Source organism: Rattus rattus, chromosome 1 (genome assembly GCF_011064425.1).
Source record: "Rattus rattus isolate New Zealand chromosome 1, Rrattus_CSIRO_v1, whole genome shotgun sequence".
NCBI classification, from domain to species: domain Eukaryota; kingdom Metazoa; phylum Chordata; class Mammalia; order Rodentia; family Muridae; genus Rattus; species Rattus rattus.
Genome location: NC_046154.1, coordinates 129,249,176 through 129,273,271, shown reverse-complemented (window position 1 = coordinate 129,273,271; position 24,096 = coordinate 129,249,176). Strand labels below are relative to the sequence as shown.

The 24,096-nt window shown below is 39.4% G+C and overlaps 1 protein-coding gene across 1 annotated transcript in view; it reads right to left on the bottom strand.

Annotated features, from left to right (window-relative positions):
• Positions 1–22,347: 22,347 nt before the first annotated feature.
• Slc26a7 (solute carrier family 26 member 7) overlaps positions 22,348–24,096 on the bottom strand; it is a 121,027-nt gene continuing 119,278 nt past the window's right edge. Inside the window, exons 17-19 of the mRNA XM_032904998.1 lie at positions 23,494–23,548; positions 23,307–23,410; positions 22,348–22,383 (exon numbers count right to left, since the gene is read on the bottom strand). Of these exons, the coding sequence (XP_032760889.1) occupies positions 22,348–22,383; positions 23,307–23,410; positions 23,494–23,548 (195 nt within the window). The remainder of the gene's footprint in view (positions 22,384–23,306; positions 23,411–23,493; positions 23,549–24,096) is intronic.

Genomic DNA, 24,096 nt, shown 5'->3' with positions numbered 1-24,096 from the left:
TGAACACATATCAGTAGGAATGGCCGCTGCTTTCTTTAAGAAACGAGTTCTCTTACGACTGGGGGTAGAAAAGGCTCTAGATACGGAGCTTTCAGACAACTCTCTGTCAGTCTGTGGACTCGGGTCCAAGGACAGAGGAAACACATTTGAGCCACAGCTGCTGAAAAAGGGAACAACAAAATCCTAGCAGAGTCAAAACCCTGGCTGAATGAAACCAAAGCACTGAGCGGCCTATAAGGGTGCCTGTAGGAACCAAAAAGATGAAACATTTTTGCTGGTTTCTCTGCTTTTCGCAAAGACAGAGATAAGCGCACCTAACAGGGGCAATTCGGGTGTGCTGAGGAGTTTGGGGGCATGGGAGGGAGGCTTCTCCATCCCTTCTCACATGGTGAGAGAGACAGTTCTTCTGATTGGTCCTAGTTTTTCTTTTTTATCTTCCCAAAGTCAGCCAATCAAGGCCAGTTGACAGTGCCATAAACTCTAGTCTGCTAGGCTGTAGTGTTAAAGGTGTTGTGGGAGCCGAAAAAGGAAGAAAGACAAGGTTGGGAAGAGCCGGCCTCCAAGGGCTCCTGCTCTCTGGGAGAACAAGATGCTTGAACACTGCAGACTCTCACCTAGGACAGGTTCACTGTAACTGAAGGTTCCGGCCCAGGTAGGGAGCTCACTCCATCCTGCCTCCTGGACTCCTGAGGTTATAGGCAGAGGGACCACTCGTGCTTATATGAGCCTCCAAGACGCCTTGCATTCCGCTGGGCTTTGGAAGAATTCTTCCCTGCAGCGGTTTGCAGCTTCCGACAACTGCCCCAGACGCCCGGACCTACACTTCAGAGACCCTGAGCTCTAGCTTTCAAGACCTATGGGCGTGAGAGACCATTCCTCCTGATAATCTTTGCTGCTGAAATAGAAATAATGAATATATACTTGACTTCTTTGAAAAAATACGATTAATGAAGAGACATATTAACACATTGTTTTTTTAAAAATTAGCTTTTAATCAAACCAGTGCAGCAAGGATGTCAACAAAAAGCTAATCAATGCCAGGAATCACTCAAAGGTCTTCCAAGTGTCATCGTTGCACAAGAAAATATAAAAGGCTTTGAAATGCCTCAGCCACTCTGTGCACAAAATTTGAGCGACGTTTTCGACCTTCATGACACCCTGCATTTTCACATGACATTACATGCACCAAATTGTAAATTTAATAGACTTTAAAATTACCAATATAGAAATCGTTATTATGTAAGACTTTGCTAAAGGAAGTAATTAATTTTTTATCCACCCCCCCCTTAAAAATGTCATATAGTTGTTGACAATTAGAGTAAGTAAGCAAAAAAAAAAAAAAATGCCTGAGGAAAAACACCATGAACTGAATCTAAAAGTTAAATTAATTAGAAACAATGTTACTTTTTTTCTGAATCTGGAAGTGTTTGTGGTATTTTCCACCATTTTAAAATGTAATTTCTCTTCATCCTAATATCTATTTATGTATCTGTTATGCAGCAAGCCTTTATTTTAGGTAACTAGAAACCCTCCTCTTGTGTTAGACTCTAGCTCGGGCCTTGAAATTGTTCAATCTTTCAGCTTTCAGGACAGAAGTTAGAGATTCGCCAAGTTGCACCAGGTCAGAACCTTGTTGGTTCAGATGGTCCTGGCCCTGCTGTTTCCCAGAGCACATTTCACTCAGTCTGGACTGTGCCAAATTATAGCTTAAATGCTACAGGGCCACCATAAACGCTTCACGGTATTGTTTTCACACATGTAAAATACTCGAAAGCAAATAAAGCTTTATTAATTTAATCTGAGGAAGAGCAGTGCCAGATGCTTCTGCTTTCCTTACTGGAATTAAGTTATCGTAGCAGATCCCAGTAGTGGGACTGGGTTTACAACACACTCCCTGATCCTAAGATGTGTATGTGTACTCTCCTCCCACTCACCTCAGGCAACCAATCCTTCATGAAGCTTGGCTGATATTCATTAAGGGGTCTGGTAATACTAACCCTAAAGTCTTTTAAGTAGCCATTTGGTCATAAGCAGGTCAACTTAGACACTGAATTTGGAGCTAGAAAGGTCTGTGTCCCAAAGCCATCTGACCCCATCAAGTCATTAAACCAGGTAGATTTAGTTTCCCTCTATCTGCAAACAGTAATGTCTGCTCATAGCTCACGTCATTCACACATAGCATGGAGCTGATAAGGAAAAATGTAAGTAATAGGTACCGATAAGTGAAAGATATGTGATACTTGTTCTGGTAAAATTTAAATAGTGGATTTTAAAATAAATGTAATATCTATCTCTACTGTCGCTATGTAATATACATTCTATTGTTTATTGCACTTTGCCAAGATATGCTATTTAACTGATTGGGCCAAAATAAGCTATTAGATCCTTCAGAATGTCTGCTACAGATCAGCTCCAACATTATTAGAGAAAAGAAGAAAGAAACCATTTGTAGATGCTACTAGTGGGATGTGGCACACAAAGGACAGTACTTCAAAGAGGAACATGGAGCCCTTGCCTAGATATTGGATAGGCAGCAAACAGACAGCTTCACTAGTGCTAGTGAATGATCTATCACACGGTCATCACCTACGGCCATGATGCTGTATAGGAGATTTTTCCCTTGACAATGCTATTTTCAATAAACAGAAGTCTTTCTTTATAGCCAGCAAAGTCTACACTTTCATTACTCACACACTCTGGTTCTTATTCTGAAACTATTTCTTCCCTTTCTACTCACCCAAGGTCACCTCATTAGCCTTCACAGTGCACTATGATATTTCAAAATGGAATCAAATGATATAGTAAACTTTTGTACTCCAAAGCAAACGTTTCATTTGGGCTATTGTGTGCATATTATCATGGGCACAACTTTTGTTTATCTCTTCTGGTCTCCTGCATAGCCACAGGAGGACATACTGACAGATAATACCCAGTACAAAACCAGTTAGGGTCTGCAAGGAATTAGCAAATCGGAAACTAGAGCACTGGTCTTTGATTCTCTCACAACCTCTTGTCTCAAGAAGTTGTTGACAACCAAAAAGCACATTTATTTTCCTGAAAAGTGACTGCAGTCATCCACACCATTGAAACTTCTAAATTGGAAAAGATAAAAAGAGTATGTAAGATTATGCTAAACACTATTTAGCACCATAGATTTTCAAAAGATCAACTGCCTGATACGACGTTAAATATAGCTGAATGTGGTCCCACATCTCTGTGCGGCTTTGCCAAGTTTCCGTCGGATGCGATTTACAACAAGCGAGATATTAAACCCCCATAAATAGTCATCCTAATGTAAACACTGAACACTCCTTATTACAGCAGTGAAAGCAGCCCTCTCCAAAATGTATAAAACTGAAAACAAATCCTTGAATTTCATCTCAGGGCAGAAGGTGGATTTGAATTTGAAGATGTGCCAAATGGTAATTTGGGGCACAAATATTTCAGACAAAACTGCTCTACCAAGAGTAATAACAGCATATGTTAGCTTCTAAATCAGTTTGCATATGTCACAGGAAACACACCCAATTAATATGGGAGACCATTTACACTTAAGCAAAGTTATAAACAGTAAATCATAAGCAAGTAGGTGTGCTCAGACGACAGACACATACAATGCGAAGCATACATGAAAATCGGACACAGTCATAGCTAAAGAGGGCCCTTCATGAATTGAATCTGGAAATTAACTTATTGTTTCCTTTCCCTTCCTTTACCAGCCCCACTATTACTTCTGTTTTCTTTTACACGGACAGACTCTGTGTCTCTTCACAGTTGCTTTTCAGCTAACTAGGCCGGGAAGGATTAAAGAAGACATTTGGCCTTTATGGTTTTCTGTGACTGAATGTGTATGTCCTGAGGTAAAAAGGAACCGCGCAAGAAGCTATTAGGCACCAATGAGCAATCACAAGGAACACTTGAGTTATGTTCACCGCAACAGATGTTCTGTCCCACAATTCCCGGAGCTGCCTCGGGCTCTTGCTGGTGTCAACCCTGTAGTAAATGGGTTTTCATAATGAATTTACCGTTAATTTTCCCTCACACACAAACCATTAGAATTGCATTAAATGGCTGAATAAATGCTACCAAGGCTCAGAGCATGAATGTCTTTTGTTCATTTGAAGAAGCTCAGAAGAGTTCAGAATCTCAAATTAATAACTCGTCGTTTCAAAGATCAACAGGCTGCCCATTGACTGGAAGGGGCAGTTCCTTGTGGAGGACTCTGAGTTCCATTCATTAGGAGGGAGATTCTACGATTTCCCAGATAACCACAGTAAAGATTATTATTCTCAATACCAAATATAGGATGTCTTATTGAACTAAGGCCATTTTAAAGTCATTTCATTGGTTCATTTCAGCTTTTAAATTTAAAAATTCTCTTTTCACTAAATAAAGCAAACAAAACTTGCTTGGAATAAATGATGCAAATGTAATCAAGAAAGCTACACGAGTTATCAAGCATGTAATGCCTACAGAATAGCCATCTTTGTTCTGGCATTCATGAAGTAAGCATAGGACTAACAGGGACACTGGTAGAGACAGTGACAGAAGCATGCACAGAGCAACAGTTTATCAGAAGGAGACAATGAAGCACCATCTGCTTCTCAAACTAGCAATGGCCTTAGATTCGTTACACTGACAACAAAGACCAGCATAGTTCCTATTAGCTGAGCACTCATTGGGTTTCAGTCACTGGGCCACTTTAATTATACATGTTCTTCTCTCTCCCAAATAAGAATAGTTTCCTCTTCCTTATCCTGCCCTGGCAGAGCTTATAATGCCTCTACAGTGACGAGTTCTGTTCTTGCCTCTATATCTACCATCCCCAAACCACGCAATGGTCTTTCAACATTTGAACACCTAAGCTATTTCAAGCTTTTATACAGCCACCAAAACGATATAAGATTGATGAAGCTAAAAAATGCATGCTGAAAGGGACCGGATATAGATCACATATAGACCTGAGAGCCATATCCAGAGCATGTCCAATGCAGAGGTCAATGCTAGCAGCAAACCACTGAACTGAGACTAGGACCCCTTTTGGGGGAATTAGAGGAAGGATTGAAAGAGTTGAAGGAGCTTGCAACCCCATAAAAACAACAATGCCAACCAACCAGAGCTTCCAGGGACTAAACCACTACCGAAAGACTATACATGGACAGACCCAGGGCTCCAACAGCATATGCAGCAGAGAATAGCCTTGTTGGGGCACCAGTGGAAGGGGAAACCCTTGGTCCTGCCAAGGTTGGACCCCTAATGAAGGGGAATATGGGGGGCAGTAAAGGGGATTGATGGGGGGAATACCCATTATGGGGGAGGGGAAGGGGATGGGAATTTATAGACAGGAAACAGGGAAAGGGAATAACATTTGAAATTTAAGTAAAAAAATTTATCTAATAAAAAATTTTTTTAAAAAAGACTGTGCATGACCTCTCCTCTCCTTCAGTCTTGTCTTGCTCCCCCCCCATATCAGTCTTGTTTTGTGTAAGTGTGGAGCTGTGAGGTATTATATGTGTGGAAATTGGAGGTCAACACTAAATGTCTTCTTTGATTGATGACTACTTTGTTTTTTTAGACATGGTCTCTCACTGTGTCTGGATTCTTCTAGGCTGGCTGACCCTGAGTTCCAGGCATTTTTCTTTATGTACTTCTTCAATGTTGGGAGTACAGGTGCATGGCACACCCTGTTATACCTGAGTGCTAGGGACTTGCACTTTGGTCTTCATGTTTGTGCAGGAAGCACATTACTGACAAAACCATCTCCCCAGCCCTCCCTCTTGCTTTTTTTGTTGAGTATTTTCTTGTTGGTTGCCACACCACACTTCAACATGTTCTTCAAGAAGCTTAGCTGAGTTCTGTACTTTAATGGTCTGGATGAGAATGGTCCCCATTGGCTCACCTATTTGAATATTTGATCCCCAGTTGGTGGAACTGTTTGTGAAGGATAAGGAGGTGTGGCTTTGTCAGAGTAGGTGTATCACTGTGGGTAGGCTTTGAGATTTCAAAACCTCCCACCATTCCCAGTTAGCCCTGGTGGCCTTCTACTTTTGGGTAAGGATGTAAGGTCTTAGCTACTGCCCCTGTGTCATGCATGACTGCCTGTTACCATACCCCTTGCCTTTTGTAAGGTGCATTGCTCATGGTGTTTCTCCATGGCAACAGAAAAGTAACTATTTACCCTAAAAGGAGAGTCACTACTCTTTCACCCAAGCCATTCCTTTACCTCTTGTATCTTTTCTACCATAACGATAGTCAAGGTCTTTCGCTGTTGGTATACACACAAGGTACATATACATAAACACATGTATATATAGAATATTCATGTATATCTTCTTTACTGAAATATCACAAATCAAAATCTATTTTCCATTTGCCAATGTATATAGTAGGTAGTCATTAATTATTGTTGAATGAAAATAATTGATAAGTGATTTACATAGATTTCTTAATAATCAATTTTTCATTAATCAGTTGGGGTCTATTTGGGGCACGTTCTAGTTAATATCTAAGGTTGATATCTAAGATACAAACTAGAGCATCTAATGCCTTCTTCTGGCTTCTGTGGGCTCTCACATGCACACATGCACACACAAACTAAAAGATATAATAAAACATGAAAACTTTTTAAAAGACTCTCTCACGGCCATGGCTAGCTTTAGTTTGTTGCTTTCGTGCTACAACCTGAAAACTGTCAGATCTGTTCACTTAGGAGCTCTAAAGCAACTTGCAGAGAAGCAAAAAAGGGTAAGTCCAAAGTCCTTCCTCTAGAAGCTTAGCTCTGCTATATGCAAGTATAGAGAATAAAATAGCATCCAATGATAATACCTCAGGATGTATTACAGCCCTGAGCAAAAAGGTGAGGGATGGTAATGACTTAAAGGAAAACTATCGTTGTATTTTCCTGGGGCTTCTCTTTCCAGGTATAGTAGTGTGCTGTTTTTTAAACAAGAGGAGAAACAAAAACTCTGATCTAGCTATTTTATAGGTTCTTTAAGCATTTCATTCAAAAATTTGTATTCAAGAGTGCAGGCACATAATATCAAGCAAAATAATAACTCATCCTATTTTGTTCTTAAAACAGTTGAAGGGGTTGGGGATTTAGCTCAGTGGTAGAGCACTTGCCTAGCAAACGCAAGGCCCTGGGTTCGGTCTCCAGCTCCGAAAAAAAAGAAAAAAGAAAAAAAAAACAGTTGAAATATGCTACACCAGTCAGTGTACACAAAACCTTAGAATTCTGACTATTTCATTGTAACCTCAATGAGTCTCAGATTCAGTATTTATTTACCTCCTTCTGGAGTTTTTCAGGTAAAAGAAAAATAGCCTTGGGTCAAGTTTTGTGCCATTTCAACAATGGCTAATGCACACGCACATGCATGTATATGTGTTCTTTGTATGTGCATATATGTGAGTGTGTGGTTGTATTGTGTAGCAGTTTCTCCAAGATTAAAACCTTTCATCCTCACAGAACACATGAAACTCAAGAGGGATGACCAAAATGCAAATGCTTCACTCTTCTTTAAAAGTGGAACAAGAATACCCTTGGCAGGGAATAGGGAGGCAAAGTTTAAAACAGAGGCAGAAGGAACACCCATTCAGAGCCTGCCCCACATGTGACCCATACATATACAGCCACCAAACTAGGTAAGATGGATGAAGCAAAAAGCGCAGGCTGATAGGAACGGATGTAGATCTCTCCTGAGAGACACAGCCAGAATACAGCAAATACATAGGCGAATGCCAGCAGCAAACCACTGAACTGAGAACAGGACCCCGTTGAAGGAATCAGAGAAAGGACTGGAAGAGCTTGAAGGGTTTCGAGACCCCATATGAAAAACAATGCCAAGCAACCAGAGCTTCCAGGGACTAAGCCACTACCAAAGAGTATTTATGGACTGACCCTGGGCTCCAACCTCATAGGTAGCAATGAATAGCCTAGTAAGAGCAGCAGTGGAAGGGGAAGCCCTTGGTCCTGCCAAGACTGAACCCCCAGTGAACCAGATTGTTGGCAGGAGGGCGGTAATGGGGAGAGAATGGGGAGGTGAACATCCATATAGAAGGGAAGGGGTAGGGGTTAGGGGGATGTTGGCCTGGAAACCGGGAAAAGGAATAACAATCGAAATGTAAATAAGAAATACTCAAGTTAATAAAGATTTAAAAAAAAAAACCTTTCATCTTGGAAGGACGCACCTTAAGATTATAAGATGTTCTAAGAGGAGCTGGACCATTCTATCTCAAAGGGAAGCTTCTTAATCTCTAGAAGTAAACAACTCAATAGCTTCAGGAAATCAATGAAACTGACCAGACTCACTAGGAACCTCCTTTCATACATATATAAGCAGTAATGACTTCTAAGAGACATTCTCAAATAAGTGAAATTGTCTGGAAAAGGCTCAGACAAACTGAGTTATCTGGAAAAGACACCCCTAACCACTGAGCTGCCTGCAAGTTTTGCACTATGCTTTAGGTCCCCAAATTTCATGAGGTATCACTGGGAGGGACGCTTTTGGTGATGCAGCTGACTTTGAGTCATATCTGCTCTTGTAAATAACTCCACACCAGTATTCCTATAATCATTGGCTCACGAAATTAGACTTTCTCGGTCTTCTTAATTTGATATGCCTTCGATTTCTTGTCTGAGATGAGTAAACATTTGTTCATGTCTCCCTGGTATAGAGTTAGACTGTGTGTGTGTGTGTGTGTGTGTGTGTGTGTGTGTGTGTGTGTGTGTGTGTGTGTGAGAGAGAGAGAGAGAGAGACAGAGACAGAGACAGAGACAGAGACAGAGACAGAGACAGAGAGAGAGAGAGGGGGGAGGGAGAGAGAGAGAGATGAGTTATCAGATACTAAATACATTTGTAATCTAGGGCCAACACAGTTAACTGTTAATGTCACAGATTGGGAAGGAGAGAGAGAGAGAGGGCAATGGGTAGGGTGTTGTATAAGTACCAACACAGCTGCTCTCACAATCTCTTTCCTTCCTGTTCTGTAGTGGTTTAGCTCTGTCCTACTCTGCCCCATTTCAGTGGCTGAAGTGGGATGAATGAGAAGGTTAAGTCGGAATTGTTAAGACACATCTGACCCCATATGAACAGCAATGCCAAGCAACCAGAGCTTCCAGGGACTAAGCCACTACCCAAAGACTATACATGGACTGACCCTGGGCTCCAACCTCATAGGTAGCAATGAATAGCCTAGGAAGGGCACCAGTGGAAGGGGAAGCCCTTGGTCCGGCCAAGACTGAACCCCCAGTGAACGTGATTGTTGGGAGGAGGGCAGTAATGGGGGGAGGTAGGGGAGGGAATACCCATAGAGAAGGGGAAGGGGAGGAGTTAGGGGGATGTTGGCCCGGAAACCGGGAAAGGGAATAACAATCGAAAAGTAAATAAGAAATACTCAAGTTAATAAAGATGAAAAAATAAATAAATAAAAAGAAAAAAGAAAAAAATTAAATAAATCATCACTCTTGCCACAGACATGAGTGGCCAGCTGCACTGTTCCATAAACCACTGTTCTAAGAACTGGTACTAACGCCTTAAGCAAAGAAGTTCTGCCTGGGTGGAACTTACTTTTTAACACAAGAGACAATGATCATTGTAAATAAGTGATGTGTGCAGATAAATTATGAGTGACTGTCATAAATTATGAAATTGAGAAGATTACACAGTGAAATTGAGCTACCTAAAGATCAAGAAAAAAGTCAGAGAGATCCCTGGTATGATTTTAGATATAATTTTGTGTTTGATGCCCCCTTTGGCCAAGTGACAAGGAGGAACCTGATTGGAGAGGGACATCAAGCTTTACGAACCTCTGAGAAATAGATTCCCCTCAGCTCTGAAGTAGGTATTTTTGTGAAAGAGAAATAAAATTCACCTAGTTTAAGCTACATTTTTTCTGTGGCAGAACAGAAGAGAGTTCTTATTTATAGCTAAACCTATCCCTAAAAGAATTCTATACGATTCTATAGTAGACAATATTTAACAGCTACAACACTTCCCGTACATTATGAGGTTAAACCATATGTCACATTAAATCTCAACTTTGTTATATTTAGTATCTCATTTGAAGTGGCACTTGATTCAGATAGTAAAATATGGCAGAGAGTGGTCCCCTGTGATTTCTTGAACCTTGGCCTCCAAACACTCATCTGTTTTTGTTGTTGTTGTTGTTTTGTTTTGTTTTTTTCTTGTATAATACTTTAGCTGTGAAGTATATGTTGGCTTGTTGCTCAGAAATGGTTAAGTAATACAGAAACTGGCTTTGGTGTGGACAGTTGCCTTGAAATATAACAATGAGTTTAGAGATGCGATTAAGAGATAAGTTAAGAGATAAGGTAGAGACTGTCTAGCAATACTAGGGATGTTACTGGCTAATTTTGTTTGTTTTTTATTTTGTTGTAGTTGATAAATTGGACGAGAGAGATGAGTTAACAGATTCTAAATTAGTTTTAAGGTAAAGTTCAGGTGAAATATACAAGAGCTAGTAATCACTGTGCTGAAAAATAAAATGTATTTCTACTTTCATCCTCTATGACAGAAATCATCATCGGATATGGGCATAAGGGTGCCTCTGTCCTCCAAACCCTTTAGGATCTAAGAAATGTAAGTGGAGGCTGGTTATAGGACTAGAAAGACAATTCTGAAACCCAAATTTGAGTGTTTGCCCTGCAGTACATTTCTGTGCCCAAAGTAGACAGAGGCCAGTCCACACAAAAATTATAGATGTCACTTTTAAAGCATCACACCAATCCAGTACATTTCACAACACGTTTTAAAAAAAACCGTGCAGACACAAATATTGCCCACTTTGGACCAAAAAGAGCACAAACAAGGAGCAAATAAGAGCCTTGGGGCCTTCCACTTCCTAAGAAAAGGAAGCAGCTGAGATCCATCACCAACAACAATCCTTCTGATCAAACTGGGAAGCCATTGTACAGAAAACCGAAAGGGGCATGGGTGGAGCTGAGATCCAAAAAAAAAAGGGGGGGCTCAAGAATCATTCACAGTTGTAGAACTGGACCCTGCTCAAGGAACATCCTTTACCCTCAAGGAAAACAGGATTGGACTCGGGACACGTCCTTTTGTTTTTCACTATTGCTCCATAATCAGGATCACTATGTCCTTCCCATCCTTATTTTTTTAAGTTGAATTTTCTTTTATCAATTTCATGTTTACTGAAAAGCCACAGAGAATATATTCTCATATGCTCCCAATCACATGTCCCTTAATGCAATTTTACATAATCATAAAGCACGACGTGTCACAACGAAGGAGCCAATGATAAAAGGCTCCACAATTTACTCAGTTTACCTCATTCCCATCCCCCCTTATTCCAGAGTGTTTCAGGACACTCTGTAGGAGACAATACAGGAAGCCATTAAGCATCATGTCTTTAAATCTCCCCTGGTCTGGAACAGTTTGCTAGTCTGTTGTTGTTGTTGTTGTTGTTGTTGTTGTTGTTGTTTTATTAGATGACTTCAAAAATTTGAGTTTTTTAAATAGCTCTTTCATTATTCTCTCTCTCTCCTCCCTCTCTCTCTCTCTCTCTCTCTCTCTCTCTCTCTCTCTCGCTCTCTCTCTCTCTCTCTCTGTGTGTGTGTGTGTGTGTGTGTGTGTGTGTCCTCCATAGTTCAGTATTTTATTGAAAGCACACTTTTCACAGAAAGGGGTTGGACTGGTAGAATACTTGAGAGCTAATTTGTCACAAACTAGTAAATTATTCACAGAATCAGAGCTTGTCAAGCCCCTCAGATGGCATCTTAGAAATGGTTGCTTACTCCACCTGAATGAAAAGATTAGTTCCTGGTGACAAAGCTAAACAAACACCTGCAGTGATATGAATAAAAACTTGGACGCTTGAAGTGTTCTGAAGAGATAGTAGCATTCTTGTGATTAAATGTCCATTTTTCTCCATATGTTCTTCAAGTTATTCACCTCGCTCCCCCTGAGTCCCCTGCTTTCCCGGTCCCCTGCCTCCACTGCCCACTCTACTCCATCGGCATTGCTTTTCTTAGCGCTTGAAAGAAGCCACCTAACAGAGCATGGTGGCTCAAGCTTATACTGCCAACTATGTGAGAACTGAGGCAGAAAGACCATTTGAGCTCATCTGAGCAGGGTAGTCAGATCCAATCTGAACACCAACAGTAAGAAAAATCTTTATTTATTGTGTTTTTAATATCTCCGTGTAGTTCCAATCATGATTGATCATTTCATAATCCTTTCAATAAAACCCAGTAAATAATATATAATGGGCCAGCAACATGTAGGTAGCACATGAGCAATGCTTTTAGAACAGTATGAATGAGAAAATTATGGTAACATAAAAAACGTGGTGAGTCTAACATTATAAGAAAGAATGAGAATATTAGAACCTCGGTGTGCAGCTAACTTAAACCAAGCAAATTATAAAGAGAACAGGACTTCAGGGTTTGACTTTTAAGCACTACTCTCCTCTCTACCTCATATCTAATAAAGGTAGTGGAAAAGGCCTCTTTTTTCCCTTTTGATGTAGGGCATTCCATGTACATTTATGATGGAGCCATTCATCCTATCTCTAAACTATGACAAAGGGCATCTACATACATGGATCTGTAAATGCTTGGGTGGCATCTACAAAAGAGTACAGAGCACACAGGATTCTGATTCTCTTCTGACATATGGATTTCTTCCCAATTTTTTAAAAAAAAATCTATGAGAACATTAGTGTCTATATTCCAATAAAGCCTGCTATCTGAAAAATAAAATAGATGTCTAGGTATTTTTGACATATGAATGGTTTCCAAAAGCCAAGAAAGTATGATTTGACACAGGAGAGTGATGTTAAAATACATAAATAGAGAAGAGTGAGTATCCTTGGGATTGGGGGACTTGGAAGTGAACATTTGTCAAGGACTGTTCAGAAGTCTTATATATAAAAATGTCAGATCGGATTTATTAAATATGAAGGAAACAAGGAGACATGGAAAACCTGCCACACTCTCAACTAGCAGAACAGAAATCATGTAGGGGTTAACTGGAGATGCATGGAGATACAAAGCCAGTAAGAAAGTGTGACCAAATGAAATGTTTCAAAAGAAAGAATAAGATAATCTATTTCAGTAGAGTGTCGCTGCATCTAGTCTTGTAAAAGAGAGTGGACACACTGGAAATAAAAGAAAAAGGCCAATGGGGCAATGCCTGGAAAAGCAGCATGGAAGTTTTTATTTAAAAAGAAAGAAATGATAGATTACAGAAAGAGTTCTGTGGCAAAGCAGTTACCCAGCATATGTCTTGGATTTGATATTCAGCACAAAAAGGAGGAGGAGGAAGAGGAGGAAGGAGAAGGAGGAGGAGGAAAAACAGGAGGATGAGAAAAAGGAAGAAGGAGGAAGAGGAGTAAGAGGAGGAGGAAGAAAAGAAGAAGAAAAAAGGAGGAGAAGGAGAAGGAGAAGAAAGGAAGGAAGAAGAAACAAGAAACAACTAGTTACCTAATGCACAAGGTTGGGAGAAACTTGTTTGATCTCATTAAGAGAAAGTACAATTCAACCAGTGTTGTTCAAACAATACAAATCTCTCTCTCTCTCTCTCTCTCTCTCTCTCTCTCTCTCTCTCTCTCTCTCTCTCTCTCTCTTGTGTGCACGTATGTGGGTGTGTGCATATGTGTATGTAGAAAGAAAATTGATCAATTAAAATACATAAATGCTTCCTTCCTAAAGGTGAAGCTATGTGATTTGTGGAGAACCACTAGAAAAAAGTTTTACACACACACACACACACACACACACACACACACACACACACACACACACACAGAGAGAGAGAGAGACAGACAGACAGAGAGACAGACAGACAAAAGAGCAGAGAGTCAGAGAAAGAGGAGAGATCAAGTATTATATTTTTAGTTAGAATACGACAAATAAAAATGATGAATCAGGACTGGAACAATGCTGAAGCACTAAGAGCGCTTGTTGCCCTTCCAGAAGACCATAGTTTGGTTCCCAGCACTCACAGTTGATGATTCATAACCACTGTCTGTAACTCCAGCTGTGGAGGGGGTGGTCAGGATACAATGCCCTTTGCTGACCTGTGGTAACACCTACATACATATGTATTGCACAGATATACGCAAATAAATAAAATATGAAAAATGTATGGATATGTAAAACCAGTGACTCATAGGATATACACAGAAGGTAAAGCCTCTGCAGGTAACACTGACGTCCACCTCAGGCCAGAGGCCAGGAATTTTAACTGCACTCAAGCTGTATGAATGTGATGGTCTCCTAGCCATATTGTGGGAATGTTATTTACCTTCAGACAGTATATAACACAGAACTTGTAATCCAGGACCTAAGGACCACAGATGTCATGTCTCTTCACTTTGATTCATGCTGTGTCATTACATTCAATGTTACATCTTTCTCCTGTGTATTTTCCATAAGTCATCCACACGGGACAATGATAGGCAACATGTAAAGATGTACAAAACGACATTCTTCCAACCTGGAAACTTCTCTGAAACTTGGACTGCATTCACTGGGGAACAGTCTCTGACTTTGTCTTTGGATTCTGAGATGGAGCTCATATGCATATTTTATTAAATTTTGAATCTGCTGGACATTTAATGCATTTAAATTCATTATTCCATTACCCAAAGAATTCATTTAGAAGGCAAATAAAGAATACACTGGAACAAGCAAAATCCATAAAATGAAACTTGAAGGCACACATTCCCACATCTGGCAGTGATTAATATGTGAATATCATTTTCTCTCTAGTTGTGATAGCTTACATCAGCTTCAACCCCCAAACAGAAAGTGGCTGAGTAACAGTGCCCCATATGTGTGGAATAAAGGGTTCAGCTTCATTCATTCTGATAGCATTACACAGGGAATTACAGAGAAAATGTTGAAGGAAAAATGAAGGCTATTCATGTAGCCTTAGTCTAGAAGAGAATTCCCTCCCATTTGACATTGAGTTTCTGTGAAAAGCCCAGAGGATGGGATCCTTACCTTCAGTGACTAGAGCAGTATCTGTTGAGCACAGTACAAATTTGTAAAACAAAGAGATTTAAAGTTTCCATAACAACAGACATTAGGTACAAGCTGAAGTGTCCAGTAAACTTACCCACAAAGGTTTAAAAATACAAAAAATAAACCAAAACAAACAAAACAAAACAAAACAAAACAAAAAAACCACCACAGGTTTCTCCTGTTTTCTGGTCCTGAAAGACTTTTGTCTTGTGAAATCTATGAGCACCATATGATACAGTCAGGCTTGTCACCAATGAGTAGCATTCTAGGCATGCGATTCTTTACTCTGGGACTGATAGAAGAGTTGAAAGAGAGCAAGTAGTGAACACAGGCAGCTAAGACAAGATCTCATTTCAAAGGTCACTAAAGAAAGGCTTTGTGATCCTGATGCTAATCTTTAAGATTTAGAGCTAAAAGACACACTCGTTTTTCAGCCCCCCTCTCTTACATCTACTGACAGAAACCTTATTGAAGAGGTCCTGTGTATACTGTCTGAGTCGAATGCTTGGCAAATACCTATGGTAATTCCACTGTAGGTATATTACAAGACTTACATTCCCAATAGATTTTAAAAGGGAGGGGGCAAGCTTCAATTTATAGTTTTTAATTCTACTAAGTAAACAGATGATATTTCAATATTTTCATGATGTGAGAAGAGGAAATGAGGAGGGAAGGGAGAGGACGGCTGAGACAGGAATACTATGCCAATTCCACTTGGGCGGTCGCACTGCTTTCCTCACATTTTATTCCATAACCAAACAAACAAACAAACAAAACAAACAAAAACAAAACAAAAGAACAAAAACCACAACTGCATGAACTGTCACTAAGGTGGGGTAAAAATACAACCTGTTCATCTGGTTTACCCATGAATGCCAGAGGTCATGGCTCATGATGCCTCCCTCCCCTTCCTCTCCCTTACCACCACCCTGCTTCCAAGACCCCATTTCCTCCTCGTCTCTGCTCTTAGCAGTCCCAGGTACCTCTTTAATCATCTTTCCTTGCCACCATTTATTCTGAACTTTGATCTCTCAGGTCCTAGTAATAATGTCTTTCAAGCTACTTGGATAAATTATTCCAAAAACCAATATATACAAATAGATTCTGTGTGCATTTAATTATTTATCCTACTTACTCCAACCCAAATAAATGGCTAATAATGAGAATTTTCGGCCAGAGAATATGTAGATACCCTTAAAATCCTACTGTGATGTGGTCAGTCTTCCAATCAACTTCCTCCTTAGAGTCTTCCAGTCTTCATCTCCAAGCTGAGGCCATTTCTAAGCAAAGCCTTGAAGGAGTGGCTTGTTCCCTCTGGTTGCTTAGATAGTAAACTATGAAAGGTAAGAATTGAAAGTGTGTGTGTGTGTGTGTGTGTGTGTGTGTGTGTGTGTGTGTGTGTGTGTGTGTGTGTGTCTTTGTTGGGGTTTTACTGCCATGAACAGACACTATGACAAGGGCGACTCTTATAAGAACAACATTTAATTGGGGCTGGCTTACAGGTTCAGAGGTTCAACTCATTATCATTAAGGTGGGAACATGGCAGCATCCAGGCAGATCCTGGTGCAGGAGGAGCTGAGAGTTCTACATCTGAAGGCTGCTAGCAGAATATTGGCTTCCAGGTAGCTAGGATGAGGGTCTTATAAGCTCATACTCACAGTGACACACCTACTCCAACAGGGACACAACTTCTATCAGTACCACTCCCTAAGCAAAGCATATACAAACCATCACAGTGTGTGTATTTGAAAATTGGGAGAATCCTCACCTTATCCATTAGTATAAAATAGGAAACCCTTTTTTAAAAAAAATAGTAGCAAAGATGAGGTATGAGAACATTTAATAAGGAGGTATTTGTAGCTGTGGTATATTGTTAAAGGTAGATTCTTCCAAACACAGCCCACATAGAGCCCTGCAGTTTACATACAGGGAAGCAGATAAAGACAGTAGAGAACACACAGTTGATATTAGTACTGTCCCAAAAACTGCAAAAGGAAACAGAAAACAAAACAGATAAAAGCTTGTTGAGTGGAAATCCCCATCTGGGAGCAGCAAATAGCCTGCAAATTTGACCTAATGACCAGGGATGAAAATGTTCCCTGGAGATTCCCTACCCTGGCAGAGATGAGTCCTTTGGACCAGATTAACTTTTGGCAAATTTTGGTAGCTTTGTTTTCCTGTGCACTCCTACACCCAGATTTTACAGAATGTCTCTCTAGTTCCCCCACTATCTCTCACCTCATTTACATACCCATATTCAGCCAAACTTTCACCTCATTTACATACCCATATTCAGCCAATCAGGTGTCCCAATCACTTGAAGCTTTCACTCTGGGCTGGGAACTGGGCCCATACAGACCCCAGAACTCAGGCTGGCAGGGAAAGGACTCCTTCCTGCCTCTGCCTCAAAAAATCCTCACAGAAGAAGGGAAGTCATGCTACAGAAGGGAATTTGTCCCCATAGTTCCTTCTAGCCTCCAAGACCCACCACTTCTGAGACCTGAAGCTCCAGTTTTCCTGCCGATGACCTACAAGCACACTGTGCAAGGGACCACTTCTAGTCTGAGTTCTCCTAAGCCCTCTAAGTGCTTTTGAGCTGTAACTCAGAGCTATCCTGACTGTCACAAGGGTCAAACGTGTTTCATTTAAGGCCAAAACATCAATTGGTTTTGAGTTGTTTTATTCGTTTTAAAAGTTGATTCTCAGTTGACAATAAAGAAACCCAGTGTGTATTCCTCACTGTCTGCCTAGTCCACTCTCTGAGGAAGTGGGACAAGAACCTGACTGAGACATAAAACAGTCACCACGGACTGTCCCATTATGAATTTAATCAGCAATCACCTCAGCAGGAGTAGACATGGATTCATACCAACAATCCCACTGCCAGTGTGAACCGAAAGAGAGAGAGCTCTGTGGGAGCTATGGGAGATTTCTCAGGTTTTGACGGCTTGCAGAGCTACAGGCTTTAGGAGCAATTCTGTGGAGATTTGGAGGAAGACTTCCACTCTAGAGAGTCCAGAAGGTGGAGAATCAAGAGACTAAAGTGGATAATTTTCAAGATGCAAGATTCAATGGATCTGGGAAGCTAAATGGTTAAGTGGATAAAGGTCCTTGCTGCCAAGCTTGAGACTGAAATTCAGTCCCTGGATTCCCAAGGAAAGAAGCAACTCTCAAGTCTCTAGATCCCTTTCTCTCCCCTTCTTCCTCTCTCTCCCCTCCCCCTCTCTCCCCCTCCTTTCTTCTCTCTCCCCCCTCCCTCTCCCTCTCTCCTCTCCCTCTCTTCTCTCCATCTCTCTCCCCTCTCCCCCTCCCCTCTCCCTTCTCTTCTCTCCTTCCCTCCTCTCTCCCTCTCTCCTTCCCTGCTCACTGTCTTCCCATACACATACATACACTCTTGACTGTATACATATGCACACACATGAATGAATGGATGAATGAATGAATGAATGAATACCTAAAAACAATGTAATGAATCTGTATCTAGTGAATGTGGCATGCTGCATTCTTTCCTTGATTGTTGCATACATTCCCTTCTTTCATTCATGTTCTTTGGGTGAGAGCATCATTCCTCTGTTTGTCCTTTTACTGGAATTTGGGGAGCATATAGATGGCTTTTTGCACAGGTTCCTGGTTGGAGAGAAATTTTGTCTAAAAATAAATTACATCTCTAATGTTCAGTCATATGTGATAAAGACGATATTTAGACATGACTTGGAATGTATTTTGAAATCAAAGAGGGCCATGAATCCAGACGACGTCATGGAGTCGGGGTGGGGAATCTATGGATTGAATCCTATGTGGAAATAATGTCTATGAAGATATAATTAAAGTTAAAAACAACCTATTTATTCCCTGAAGTTCCCAGTCAGAAGGCAAGCCTAGGAGGGTGGGGCAGGGGTTGTTTTCTGTTTTATTCTCTGCTGTGCCTCCAATGCTTAAGGAAAACAATGGTTTGTTTTTCACCATTGAAGTTGAAATCAGTCTCAGAACCCAGGAAAAAGACAACTGAAAGCACATAGCAAAGAACACAAGCCAAAAAAAAAACAAAACAAAAAAAAAAAACAAAAAAAACAAAAAATAATGAGAAAAAAACCAAAAAAATAAAATTAAAAAAAAACAAAAACATAAAAAAAAAAAATAAGAAAAAATAAACAGAAAGCAAAAAAAAAAAAAAAAAAAAAAAAAAAAAAAAAAGAAAAAAAAACACACCCTTTGGCCCAGACTGAAATTTTGTCAGAATAAATTGCTAGGAATAATGAACCATGCTGTTCAGTGGTCAGACCAAGAAAGCAGTATGTATTATTTTCTTTGCAGGGGAGTAAATACTCGGAAATAATGGACACAACCCCACTTGAGAGTTGTAGTTATCATATTTCAATTTATTTCCATGTAAATTGGTTGTTACATGCTGAGTTAGTACAAATAATTGTAAAAAAACAATAATTAAGTGCATTAAAAATATAAAAATAAGTGCAGCATACTAGACTACATGATTCCAAACCACAAATCTTTGGGTTCTGAAAGCGCCATGAGCACCGCAACTCCCTGTTTAAACTCTGGCAATGAACTCACTGCCAGAAAGCATATGTCACACGATGAGTCAGATCATCAGCCCACAGAACACAGAACTGGCATTTCAGAGGTGTGTGTATGTTCAGCAACATACCAACGTATTTCGACAATCGCTGAATGTCAAGCATCATTCATATGGGATATTAACACGTTAATGTTTTCATTAAAAAAGAAAGATCTCTGGCCTCATTACATTGCATGGTTTATAGAATGGAGATCTGTCAAATAAATTATTGCAAAGTAGCTTAAGCTAAACTTTATAACACTGAAATTATATAATTGAGGGCAAATAACCTTTAAAAATGAAAGACGAATGGCAAAATTTTAAGGGCATTTAATTTGCATAAATGTGATGTTTAATGTTAACAGTTTTTTCCTGGTTACGTATTTCATATCTGCCATATTAGGTTCTTAACACTCATATAGGTCAGTTTTCTATGCTATTTTACTATAATAAGTACTACGGAAGGAGTTTATCATATAAAATTAACATGGCCCCCTCAGAATAGGTCAGTGTGCTGATAGAAAATATTACAACACTAGAGCCATGTTGTAGCTTCTGTGCTCTCTGCTTCTGCTTTGAAATAAACACTGTATGTCTAAAACTTATGTGCAGTTCATGGTGCCTCAGACCTTAATTAAGAGACTTTCTTTGGGTTAACAGTGATTGTGGTCTTGGCATAAACTATAGAGCAGTGGACTTTATACAGTGTGTGGTCTGGTCTTCCTTGTTTTGGCTGTAATAATGTTTGATACTGAAATTGATGGTGTTGACTTTTTATGCATTAAGCTTATACTATAGATACTTAAATGCACTCAGATGCCATTTCTCAGACAATACTGTCTGAGCATTCACAATGAAACAGAACAAACTATCCAACAAATAGCTATAATGACTTTAATGTCATCCAAGGCCCATCATCTACAACAAATTAAAAATGCCTACAACTCATGAGTTTAATTAAGGTCAAATTTGTATGGTGCATTTTCTATGCACCATAATCTATTTCTTTTCTTGGCTTCTCATGACTCCTGATTACAAGGTAGAGTCCGCCACTGTGCACGTATAGAGTAAGGGAAGTGGATGACGCAGAATAAAACTCCTTTCTAATTCTCCCTCAGACTTCCCTTAGAAACCTATCTGATGAGCAATACTGGTCACCTTACTTGGTACTACCCCAATAAGTGATGAAGAAATTGGGGCAATTTGGGGGAACAAAACTTTTGAATTTGTTTCAGTAAAAAATGAAAATGACCATGAAAATTTAGAGCGCTATTTTTAGTATTTTCACTTATTATTTCATCCTGCCAAAGAGTGAGGTGTTAAAACAGTGGATTGTGTAAATGTTTACCGTGCACTGGCGAAGGACTATTCCACTCTGTCATTTGGACAGGAGTTAGAATTTGCTCTTACAGATGCCCATAAGAACCACACCAGAAGGCCAATTTTTAACTTGCTTTCCAAACTCCCTTTGCTGGTTTTTTGTGTTTTGTTTTGTTTTTTTTCTGACAGCGTTACTAACTTTGTAGAATGTTTTAGATGCCATTAAGAATAAATCATAATTTAATCTATGGCTTCATATATAAGACAATTTGTTAAAAAATTGTGAAATTTCATTCTTGTATATAGATAAAAATAAAATATATAAGTATGAAAAATGTTTACACTTATATCTGGCCATTAGTGTTATAAATTATCCTATTGTATTAGCAACTTTACGTATAATCACATTCAAGCTCATCTCTAACAAAAGAAAATGGAAAACATACCTTGGAGATCTGTCTGTCATCTGTCTGTCTGTCTGTTGTTCTATCTGCAATCTATCTATCTTGGTATAGATCAATAACATATTATATTTTGTTGACTTTTTATATCTCAAATAGAAAATTCAAAATTTCTAAGGGTTAATCTTGTATCCAAAAGCACAAAAGCGTTCTACTTATGATATTTTATCATTGAAAAATTCATATTTGTGAAAAAATACATATCAAATTCTCATATTTTCTGGTTGCAATGAAAGAGGTCTGAAAGCAGAATATCTTATGTGTTGCAATGCAGAAGTCAGAGTTATCTGATTAAACACACGAATGGTCTCCAGTATCCACAATTCAGCAGATTAACATCAAGAACTTAGTTTTGCTAAAACATTAGTTTTCTTCCAAATATGAACTCATAATTGAATATATGAATATTGTCAGAGTGAGTGTGTTGATGGGTATTGACATTAATAACTTCTAATTTGTCTCTTTCTCACTTGTTTTATATCTATGGATTTCATTTTCCCTGTATAAAAGTGATACTTTATCTAACTGATGTTCAAATAATTTTGGGATAAAAACTATGGAGAAATGGCACATTTGTTAATACTTTTTTATGTACTAGATGATCTTAATTTTTTTATGAATGGCTTATAAATAATACAAACCATTTCTGATAAAAATATTTCTCCATTTGTTAGCTTACAACAAAAATGAAACCATACAAAATACTCTTATAACTGGAAATAAAAGCATGTTTACTGTTCATTAAACTAAAACTACATGCATATTGATGCCTATATGAAATAACTAATGAATCTGTTTATTAAGAAAAATTAGAAAAAAAATAGGAGGTCAGCAAGTCTTGGCCAGTGGCTATGCAGTTGCCAACTCACATCATTCTAATTGAGAGATATACAGTATATACACCAAAATGAGTGCAAAATGCCAGGATCTGGCCTCTTTGGGGCAGGTGCTAAAGATGAGATGTGCATTTCAACGCGTGGACCTCAGACTTCACTGTGGTCACTGTCCTTGCACAAATTCTAAAAGAGAAAAAGAAAGAAGCACAGATTACCCACCTACCTCATAATCTATACTACATAGAAAGAACAGCAGTGCCACAAGCCACACCCATCAGTGACAGAGCTCCACATCCCAGGTCAGCTGACTTTGAAACCGGCCAAACGCTGTAACTTATTTGGTCTTAGTTTTCCTAATTCTAAAATTCAGCTAAGTGAGAATATCTACCTCATATGCTGTGAAAAATTTAATTAACCTGACTAAGGCCTTTAGAATGTTGCAGAATGCAGTGGGCACTCAGTACATGTAGTAATAATGATAGAGTTATTGTTCTGACTGAAGAGGAGTGCAGTCACTGTGAGGAGCGCTAATGCTGCCCTGGGAAGGAGAAAGGCAAAATGGCTCAGAATTACAGAGACATTGCAGGAAACCATGGCTCTGGGAATCATTACAAACCATTACCAAAAGCCCACTATTGCACAGCACTCTGTGCGTTTAGAGTCATGTGACCACCAGATGCCATAAATGACGTTCCAAAAGATGACAGTACAATTAACCATAGTGACACGAGTATCTGAGCATAAAATATATTTAAAATTGATATTCAGTATTTCTGCATTGGAGACCTCTGAGGTCAAGTTCAGGGCAGTGGCTCTAAGATTCAAACTAAGAATTTGCACTTCATGGGTGATCATCAAATTCTCTAAGCCATGACAACATTAGAAGGTCCAAATTCTTTAACGATTGTTCATAACTTTTCCACAAAGTGGAGTAGAATCATTCCTTTAAAGTAAATGTGTCAGATGCAGAGGGAAAGTTCATTCTAGATTTATTTATTTTTTTTTTTTTTTAGAAACCAGTGAGGAAGGAACCTCATAAAACTTCCAACAATTGTGTATTCTAGTTTTTCTTGCAAAACTCCTGCTCGCTAATTTAAGCAACTCACCTTATTTGATTGGATGACACTTATTGCAGTGGGTACCGAGTCAAAAAAAATTGGTTTTTCAGTGTCTAGGTTTCCATAGTATGTCATCGCTTTTACCAAGGATGCTGCAAAGAAGGCACAGGATATGTGAAGACACAAGGAACGGCTGAGAGGGCTCATCTGATGGGAGCTGACAACACTGTCTTACCTGTACAGTTGGCTAAGAACACATCCACACTCCTGCTCTTGCAATCAAGGTAGAGCTGGTAAAAGAAAAAGAGCAGACCCATGGTTAGGGCAGCGTAGCGAACTGGAGGGAGGAATCAGGCTTTGGGAAAAGGAGAACTCTTGGGAAAACAAATGAGAAAATGTTTCTGAAGCCAGACCACCAGAGGGAGGCATTGTTACACAGGTAAGGACATGCCCAGCACTCTCGAAATTTCTTTAGAAAAATGAAACCATAATCTTTGCTTCCTTGTAAAACTGAGAGAGGACTGCTGGACAGACAACTTTTATGGAAAGTCTAGGACCAGCCTGTGGGAGTGATGAAAGATGTTGACCTGCTAACTTTCCTACTCTGCAACAATCTAGGAATACTTCCTCTGACCCTATAAATCCCAACTATTAAACCTCATTATAACCTGAACTAATTTCTAGTTTTAAAATTTCTTAGTTCCACGAAGAAGGAGAGTCTAACTCAGGCACACGTATACTGAGGCCTTGACTAATTGCCTTCTAGACAATTTAACCAGAAACAACTTATGAACGAGCAATTTTAATTCACCAAAAGCAAATTAAGATCATAAAGTTT